This window comes from Sycon ciliatum, chromosome 10 (genome assembly GCF_964019385.1).
Source record: "Sycon ciliatum chromosome 10, ocSycCili1.1, whole genome shotgun sequence".
NCBI classification, from domain to species: domain Eukaryota; kingdom Metazoa; phylum Porifera; class Calcarea; order Leucosolenida; family Sycettidae; genus Sycon; species Sycon ciliatum.
Genome location: NC_088652.1, coordinates 27,783,477 through 27,793,915, shown reverse-complemented (window position 1 = coordinate 27,793,915; position 10,439 = coordinate 27,783,477). Strand labels below are relative to the sequence as shown.

Here is a 10,439-nt window from a genome sequence, read left to right as displayed (position 1 = left end):
AAAGTGATCCTGAAAAAGGTCGATTCGCAAAATTATGTTGATTTTCAATGTACGTGATGACATGCGATTTCTGGCTATGTGAGTCCTTGCTGCAAATAGTGCTCAATACCTCAAAATGGGCAACGTGTACTTTTAAAGGCAGACCAACAGAGACCAAACATCTTTCTCGTAACTCCGAGTTTCGTGTTGATAAACATTAATCAGTGTTTATCAACACGAAACTCGGAGTTAAAAGAAAGATGTTTGGTCTCTGTTGTTCTGCCTTAATTAAGTGGTCTGTAGCATAATAATATGTACTCACTGGGGGTGTCAGAAGGTAACCTAGGGTAGTACGTACGGTCAGCCACCTGAGGTGCAATTCACTTGTTGAGAGGGGGTGACTCCGCTGAAACATTTCGAAATCCAGAGTCCACGTCGGTGCTTTGATTGATTCACAGGGCACCTGTGGCAAAGAGTGGTACGGTCAATACCGTAGTGACAGTAGCGTGTCCGACGTCCCTGGCTCATGGTCAACACAGATGCATAAAACCCTGGTGGTCTGTACGCTGGGCGGTATACAAACTGTTCTAGCGTCATCCTTTAAAGTAAGATCACGGAACTCTCCTGCTAGAACCACCGATTCATCGGAGACCACTTTGAGGCTGAGAAGTTGCAAAGTTATTCAAAGTGTTGGTCAAGATTCAGTCGGATGGTTCCTGCAGCGTTTGAGAACTTTAACTTGTAATAGGCTGACGCAAACCTGCCGATAGACTTCTGTTACTTCATGCACCTACATCCTAGATCACGTCCTACCATGAGCGTGTAACATAACATGGATAGCTGTCACCGGTCGTTTTCAACTTTTCAGAACGGACCACACCATCTACAGTATCCCACCGGCCCCGAAAGTTGGTACCCCACCCGAAAGTTGGTACCCCACCCGAAAGTTGGTACCCCACCCGAAAGTTGGTACCCCACTCGAAAGTTGGTACCCCACGCGAAAGTTGGTACCCCACGCGAAAGTTGGTACCCCACGCGAAAGTTGGTACCCCACCCGAAAGTTGGTACCCCACCCGAAAGTTGGTACCCCACGCGAAAGTTGGTACCCCACGCGAAAGTTGGTACCCCACGCGAAAGTTGGTACCCCACTCGAAAGTTGGTACCCCACGCGAAAGTTGGTACCCCACGCGAAAGTTGGTACCCCACGCGAAAGTTGGTACCCCACCCGAAAGTTGGTACCCCACCCGAAAGTTGGTACCCCACGCGAAAGTTGGTACCCCACCCGAAAGTTGGTACCCCACCCGAAAGTTGGTACCCCACCCGAAAGTTGGTACCCCACGCGAAAGTTGGTACCCCACGCGAAAGTTGGTACCCCACGCGAAAGTTGGTACCCCACGCGAAAGTTGGTACCCCACCCGAAAGTTGGTGCCCCACCCGAAAGTTGGTACCCCACCCGAAAGTTGGTACCCCACCCGAAAGTTGGTACCCCACGCGAAAGTTGGTACCCCACGCGAAAGTTGGTACCCCACGCGAAAGTTGGTACCCCACGCGAAAGTTGGTACCCCACGCGAAAGTTGGTACCCCACGCGAAAGTTGGTACCCCACCCGAAAGTTGGTACCCCACCCGAAAGTTGGTACCCCACCCGAAAGTTGGTACCGTAAAGTATCGCCAGAGCGCCCCACCATCTCATCGTTTTGTGGTCGTATTGTGGAGATGGTCTGCTGTCAGTAGGTCATACGACATGAACCTTGGACACATATTGCACGTTTTTGCAGTCAATCCGTACCTTCGAGAGGACAAAAGCTCCACACAAAAACCTGCCAAGTGTGACCTTAGTACACTAAGATTCTCACATCGTACACACTTCGGTGCACTCTGCCACACGATTTTACTTTCTCTGGCTGTAAAATCAAGGTGGGACGCTCTCGCGAGACGGGGCGCTCTGGTGGTACTTTACGGTACTCCACCCGAAAGTTGGTACCCCACCCGAAAGCTAGTACCCGCCCAAAAGTTAGCACCCGTCCGAAAGTTAGTACCCGTCCAAAAGTTGTTTACCCCCCCCCCCACACACACACACAAAGTTAGTACCCCTACCGAAAGTTAGTACGGGTGTGACCACTTAAATCGAAAAGGATATTTTGTACGTACTTGTTTACAGACTTATACTGTACATACTTATACTGTACATAGCTGAGATGAGCATTGCTGTGTGTGTTGTACAGGCGCGCTGACCAATCCCACAAGCACGGTTGACGCACAGAAAGAGGAGAGCGATGTGAACCGCAGTGTGTCGGAAAGAAGACGACGAAGAAGCTCAGCTTTGCCCATGCTGGCCATGCAACAGATGTCCCCAGGCAAGTTGTGTTTTAAAACGTTATGTCATGTTATCTTTATCACTTCAGCATAGGTACAGGCATTGCTGCCTTCTTGCTGGGGATGTTGTTGTTGACTTTTATCTTACTTCACCAATGGCGCAGGCATGATTGCCTTCTCACCGTCCCATAGGTCCGGTTCTCACAAAAAGATGAAGGAAAATTAATAAATTATATGAGGAAATGTATAGAAATAAAGACATGCAAGCGGCATAATTATTATTATTATTATTGAGATGTTTGTTATGTGTGTGCTGAGACTGCTGACCCATGTCACAGTGGACCATGAATGATGTAACAGCTTCTAAGCTATGGTGCAACATTGAATTTTCCACCATAGCTTTGAAGTAGGAGCTGTGGTGTCATCAAGAGTAGGTAACCAAGACTTGAGTGTGCAAGTCGATGATCACCCGGTCCATGGCGGAATTGTTTTATGACATCCGTCTTTGTCGGCTGTTTGGCTCTCTGATGCCATCATGCGTAGTCGGGGATCATGCGTAGTCATCATGCGTAGTCATCATGCGTAGTCGGGGATCAAAGTACAAGGGATTTATACATCGCGCCATCGGCTGTCAAAGCAGAACAACGGACGATAGATCGATGTGTCCTGAACCTGATGAACTCTCAACGTATCTACAAAGCAAGCGTGTGAGAGCATACATGCTTTGCCATAGTTCTCTCAAAGAATGACGCAATAGAATAAAACAACTCCGTAGTGGGTGAACCTATCACAGCTGGAGATAGGACGGTTGCACACTCTTGGTTATGTACTCTTAGTTATGTACTCTTGGTTATGTACTCTTGCTATCATTCATGATCCACAGCAGTGCTGTCGCTTCATGTGAGGTGAGTTTTCTCTGGCAGGTTTATCAGTGAAATCTGATACTAGTCAATATGTTAGTTTATACTGGTAGTCTCTACATGTTATCGATTTTGACAGCATGTTACAAGGTGAGGACGCATAGTGCTCCTGACTACAACCATAACCCGGTGGGCAGAGTCCCGGCAAATGGTCGCAAGACTGGGACTCTGCCAACAACCGGGTTATGGTTGTAGTCAGGAGCACTATGCGTCCTCGCCTTGTAACGCGCTGTCGAAATCGAAAACATGCTAAACTATCAAGCAAGGCTTCTACTCAATCTGCGAACAGAACTGTTTCGTCCTCTGTGGATTCGTCAGCGCAGCACAGAGGAAATGAGGCCGAACCTGGTAGCAATGAAAAATAAATTTTCCAAAGCCAGATTTAAACCAGGCCCAAACGTACCTGGCCAGAGTGCTCAAACTGACAAGTCAGAGAGCTCTGCATCGCGCAAACAGCAAAGGCACTGCCCCACTACCCCACAAAGCAAGGCTTCTATATTAGTATACGGTCTCCACAAGCAATGCAGTGCTGTGAACTGGCTATACGATAGTGTTGCACATGCTGTTTTGTCCTGCTCTTGTTGACGAAATCACTTTTCTACAGCTTCTCACCGGATGTCGCAGAGGTTCGAGCTGGAAGTGCGTACGTCCTGGGAAGACACGCGGAGAAAAAGCTCAGCCCTCGCAATGCTCTCCACGGCTCGGCTTAGCTCAGGTAGGTGTTGAAGTTTAATTGTGACCGATTCTGCATGTACCCCTAGGACATATGACGGTGCAAACACGCACCACGCTGTCTGATATTATGATTTAGCTGTGTTCACACTGTGCATCTACTGCTTACACAGCTGCATAAGGGCCGGGTTCCACTGCGGCTCCGCTGCTCGTCTTTCGCGGCTTGAAACGTCATCATTACCATAGTGACCGCGGCTCGAGCTGGAGCAGCGAGACCGCGGCTCACCGCGAGCTTTTGCTACGATTCTTGACCAAAAACTGCGAGCCGCGTGATGCGTCTAGCACATCTCAATTCTAAAATCCACCGGGAGTCCACAGGAAAACTACTCAGACTACACTGCTATTATTCATTGCAAAAGAACACCGAAAGGCCAAACCGCATGGTGAAGACTAATGTCTAGACTACTGAAAGATTCTCTGAATCCTTGTGACGGAAGCACATCCTCACACTCTGACAACGCATACTCTTGCATGCACCACATACAGTCTACTCGCGATAAGTCACGCACTTTTAAGTCACGCACTCGCGATAAGTCATGCACTTTTTCATCTAGGACACCCATCTCAAGAATTTTTTTATTTTTCGGGATTTTGTGGATTTCGTGGATTTCGTGAATATTTGCGAATGATGTGGTTTTCAATGATGGAGCTTGAATACTGTAAAGGTAAGAATATAATTATTATGTGCATATTGCATGAGAGCCTTCTCCCTCAGGATCACACACGACAATCCAAGTTTGTCAGTCACAAACTTCTCCCTTCGAAGCAAAATATACTTCACTAGCCGCTACTCAATTTTCCCGAACTGGGAACTTCTGTTGCGGACTCCCTGTGGACCAGACGGATTAGCATCGGCAAGTTTGCCAGCTTCAGCATCCCTCAGCCAGCCGCGGAACATCGCCTCCGGAACATTGTTCAACTTCGCAAATTTTTGAGCGGAGGTTTTTCCACTCTCACGATAGAGACGAACCAAACGCAGTCGATCAGCCACTGTTCGCTGTTCTTTCGTTTTCTTATGAGAAGGCATCGTCAAGCAAAGGGAAACGAAGTGTTTACACGACGGAAACAGAAGTGCGTCTTGTCAAATCCCTACCAAAACGGCAAAAGTAACGGAACGCCGTTACTTGTCTTTCTCGATCATGCCTTCATATCGATCATGGCTTCACGCTGTGGTAGATCTACGTCTCGTGTACAGCAGCAGTGTACAGTCAGTGTAGACTACAGACAGTACAGTGTACCGTGCGCATGCAGCTCAGTGCTTGTACGCGTGTTCAGCACACATGTCCATATGCAGAAGAAAAAAATGACGGCTGTACATATGCATGACGTGGTGCATAATGTAAGTCGCGCACTCGCGGTAAGTCGCGCATTTTCTATTCCAGGACACTGTGCGTGACTTATCGCGAGTAGACTGTACCATAAACGTCACACATCACACCATACTCGCGCGTACACCTAGACCATATATGGCACCAGACACTGGACTCCACCAGACAAGAGCCAAATACAACGACATGCGTAAAGTAATACGAGACGAAATCCGTAACACTTGTGCCATTATAGAAAGAGAAAATACAGAATGTGTAGTGCGCCAAAGTTAGCGTATGTACAAACATGCAATAATTACAACGCGCAATAAAAGGAGTACAAATATCCGGCAAAGGACACGAGTGGTGTACGGTATGAGATGCTGTGTGCTATGAGATGCTGTAATAAACGAGAGAGCTTGGAAGCTCAGGGCCCTACGCTATGCTTTTTTGCCTTGATGACCTAGACAAAAAAAGCATAGGGATGTTATAAATTCTTTAAAAAAATCTTTTTTTTAAGGGATAACCTGGGATTCGAACCCGCACTATCGCGCGCCCTGCATGCCCCCCCCCCCCCCCCCCCGATACACTTCGCATACATACTAATTCTTCCAAGTTGTTTCACATTGTGATCTTGCATTTGAAAGCCCTATTTGAATATGCATTGTGGCCAGCCGTCTTTGATGGCACGGTACGGTAGGGGATATGCCTGAAAAAAATAGGAGAATTGAAAAATTTATAACATCCTATGCTTTTTTGCCGTCAGATACGGATAGCGCCAGGCGTGACACAAACACACAAACAAATACCAAATTAAAGCTGTGTGGACCCTGGCTAGCGCCAGACGTTACTGACGTTACTGAAGTAACGTCTTCTGCATAGCTACGGGAATAAATAAATAATAAATAAATAAAGGAAGACACGTGCATGCATGAGTACCCTAGCAAAAGTGGACAAACCTAGCGTAGATCCACGTGGTACTAATCGAGTACCGTACACTACATATTTATGCAAAGAAATATCAAATAACATAATTATTATAAAAGAATGCAAATAATTTAATTTCACAACACATGGAAAATCTCCGTAAAACAAATCGTTAAAACCGGAGGCTTATCGCAGATCACTACACGCGGTCACGGCTCGACCTGTTTCCCGTACTTTGCATTGTTTTGTACGCCAGAATTCAAATTTTAATTCGTTGCGCAGGCCAGAACACGCTGCTCGTCTTTCGCGGCTTGAAACGTCATCATTACCATAGTGACCGCGGCTCGAGCTGGAGCAGCGAGACCGCGGCTCACCGCGAGCTTTTGCTACGATTCTTGACCAAAAACTGCGAGCCGCGTGATGCGTCTAGCACATCTCAATTCTAAAATCCACCGGGAGTCCACAGGAAAACTACTCAGACTACACTGCTATTATTCATTGCAAAAGAACACCGAAAGGCCAAACCGCATGGTGAAGACTAATGTCTAGACTACTGAAAGATTCTCTGAATCCTTGTGACGGAAGCACATCCTCACACTCTGACAACGCATACTCTTGCATGCACCACATACAGTCTACTCGCGATAAGTCACGCACTTTTAAGTCACGCACTCGCGATAAGTCATGCACTTTTTCATCTAGGACACCCATCTCAAGAATTTTTTTATTTTTCGGGATTTTGTGGATTTCGTGGATTTCGTGAATATTTGCGAATGATGTGGTTTTCAATGATGGAGCTTGAATACTGTAAAGGTAAGAATATAATTATTATGTGCATATTGCATGAGAGCCTTCTCCCTCAGGATCACACACGACAATCCAAGTTTGTCAGTCACAAACTTCTCCCTTCGAAGCAAAATATACTTCACTAGCCGCTACTCAATTTTCCCGAACTGGGAACTTCTGTTGCGGACTCCCTGTGGACCAGACGGATTAGCATCGGCAAGTTTGCCAGCTTCAGCATCCCTCAGCCAGCCGCGGAACATCGCCTCCGGAACATTGTTCAACTTCGCAAATTTTTGAGCGGAGGTTTTTCCACTCTCACGATAGAGACGAACCAAACGCAGTCGATCAGCCACTGTTCGCTGTTCTTTCGTTTTCTTATGAGAAGGCATCGTCAAGCAAAGGGAAACGAAGTGTTTACACGACGGAAACAGAAGTGCGTCTTGTCAAATCCCTACCAAAACGGCAAAAGTAACGGAACGCCGTTACTTGTCTTTCTCGATCATGCCTTCATATCGATCATGGCTTCACGCTGTGGTAGATCTACGTCTCGTGTACAGCAGCAGTGTACAGTCAGTGTAGACTACAGACAGTACAGTGTACCGTGCGCATGCAGCTCAGTGCTTGTACGCGTGTTCAGCACACATGTCCATATGCAGAAGAAAAAAATGACGGCTGTACATATGCATGACGTGGTGCATAATGTAAGTCGCGCACTCGCGGTAAGTCGCGCATTTTCTATTCCAGGACACTGTGCGTGACTTATCGCGAGTAGACTGTACCATAAACGTCACACATCACACCATACTCGCGCGTACACCTAGACCATATATGGCACCAGACACTGGACTCCACCAGACAAGAACCAAATACAACGACATGCGTAAAGTAATACGAGACGAAATCCGTAACACTTGTGCCATTATAGAAAGAGAAAATACAGAATGTGTAGTGCGCCAAAGTTAGCGTATGTACAAACATGCAATAATTACAACGCGCAATAAAAGGAGTACAAATATCCGGCAAAGGACACGAGTGGTGTACGGTATGAGATGCTGTGTGCTATGAGATGCTGTGTGCTATGAGATGCTGTGTGCTATGAGATGCTGTAATAAACGAGAGAGCTTGGAAGCTCAGGGCCCTACGCTATGCTTTTTTGCCTTGATGACCTAGACAAAAAAAAGCATAGGGATGTTATAAATTCTTTAAAAAAATCTTTTTTTTAAGAGATAACCTGGGATTCGAACCCGCACTATCGCGCGCCCTGCATGCACCCCCCCCCCCCCCCCCCGATACACTTCGCATACATACTAATTCTTCCAAGTTGTTTCACATTGTGATCTTGCATTTGAAAGCCCTATTTGAATATGCATTGTGGCCAGCCGTCTTTGATGGCACGGTACGGTAGGGGATATGCCTGAAAAAAATAGGAGAATTGAAAAATTTATAACATCCTATGCTTTTTTGCCGTCAGATACGGATAGCGCCAGGCGTGACACAAACACACAAACAAATACCAAATTAAAGCTGTGTGGACCCTGGCTAGCGCCAGACGTTACTGACGTTACTGAAGTAACGTCTTCTGCATAGCTACGGGAATAAATAAATAATAAATAAATAAAGGAAGACACGTGCATGCATGAGTACCCTAGCAAAAGTGGACAAACCTAGCGTAGATCCACGTGGTACTAATCGAGTACCGTACACTACATATTTATGCAAAGAAATATCAAATAACATAATTATTATAAAAGAATGCAAATAATTTAATTTCACAACACATGGAAAATCTCCGTAAAACAAATCGTTAAAACCGGAGGCTTATCGCAGATCACTACACGCGGTCACGGCTCGACCTGTTTCCCGTACTTTGCATTGTTTTGTACGCCAGAATTCAAATTTTAATTCGTTGCGCAGGCCAGAACACGAGGATTTTTTGGATTTCGCGCGCGCGCGCGCAGGCAGGTGAAACGTCATCAAAAAGTGTGGACCACGACCGCGGTACCGCGAATGACGAGTGTCAGTGGAACCGCGCTACTCCGCTGCATGCAGCCAAGTGCCGCGGAGCAGCGGAGCCGCGGAGCCGCAGTGGAACCCGGCCCTAATGCCGTTTTTTATTTTTTATTATTTTTATTTTTTTCGGCAACGCAGATGATGATGATGATGATGATGACGATGATGATGATACTGAGAAGGTTACACTTCAGGCTCTTGCACAACATCTCGAAAGTTTCACTAGCACTCTTTCAAGCTGTATCGATATTATCGCATTCTTGTCTCCATGGGAACTGTTCATGTATTCTGCTGTGGCCGTTTAATTTTCACGTCAGTGGAGACTTGCTAGAGCAATGGTTAGTCAGGTCAGTGGAGACTTGCTTAGGCAGTGTATTTAGTTAGTGTGTTTGGGTAGAGATCTGTTATCGCGTCGGTGTTTGAAGAAGCGAGATTTGATCACTACGGACGATTATTACTGCATGCGATTGGACAAAGTATGTAAGTGAGAACTTTACGACTTTAATAGTCATGATGACATACACAGACAGACATGCATCATACATGTAACACCGAGACTTGTAAAGTACAAAAATAACAACAACCTAAATCTAATCTATGACCGAACTGATGGCAGTACACAGCATTTACACAATCTCAGTTTCCCACAGCTTTCTGTAGGTACCATTTTTAATCACTATAAACGATCCATAATGTATGCAATCGAGTGGATTCGAAGTGAGAATGTGATCACAATAGGCGATATATTGCCATAGCCAATTACTCTTATAACCGGTTCAGTTTGAGTGGAAAGATACATTTGCTGTTGAATTTTGAAGCTTATAAACATTATCATTGTTCCTCTTATCTGGCGATGGCCAAGTGCAGAAAGATTGTAAAAGAACGGAACTGGTTCAGATATGCAGCGCTATGGGAATGGGTGTGTCCACCCGAATTTCTTTCATTAATACCATTATTAAACAAACGGCGAGGAGACAATAATTTGATAACCGCAATCAATAAGACAAGCTGAATCAACATGTGTGTACACTTTATTCATTCAATGCAAAACGGTGGAGACAATGTGCAATAAAACCATGAAAATAGGAAGAAATAGTGTAGGGACAAATTAGGATTCAAACAAGTTTTCGTACAACACTCATCAGGAATCGTTGTTGTACTAAAGGACAGTGAAACATAATTGACTATTATAGCCGGTATATGACTCTCTAACCGCCAACCATATTGCCGGTCTCTACCCGTACTATGCACAACACAGGCACTAACATGTGTCTTTGGCAGCAGATCTCATAATTTGAAAAGCCTTTCAGACGGATCAGTGACAACCAATGTGCTTTCCAATGCGCTTTCTCCAGGCTCCATGAATGTTACAGGTCTATATGAACCTGGGCAGCATCGCAAAAGCCATGGAGACATGCCACAGCGAAGAAGCTCTGCGCTAGATGTGTTGATTATGGCCCCACA

At 45.8% G+C, this 10,439-nt stretch overlaps 1 protein-coding gene across 1 annotated transcript in view; it reads left to right on the top strand.

Moving 5' to 3' along the window:
- LOC135826817 (E-selectin-like) overlaps positions 1-2,645 on the top strand; it is a 15,816-nt gene extending 13,171 nt beyond the window's left edge. The window contains exons 9-10 of the mRNA XM_065339420.1: positions 2,203-2,334; positions 2,632-2,645. Coding sequence (XP_065195492.1) covers positions 2,203-2,334; positions 2,632-2,645 — 146 coding nt within the window. The remainder of the gene's footprint in view (positions 1-2,202; positions 2,335-2,631) is intronic.
- The last annotated feature ends 7,794 nt before the right edge of the window (positions 2,646-10,439 follow it).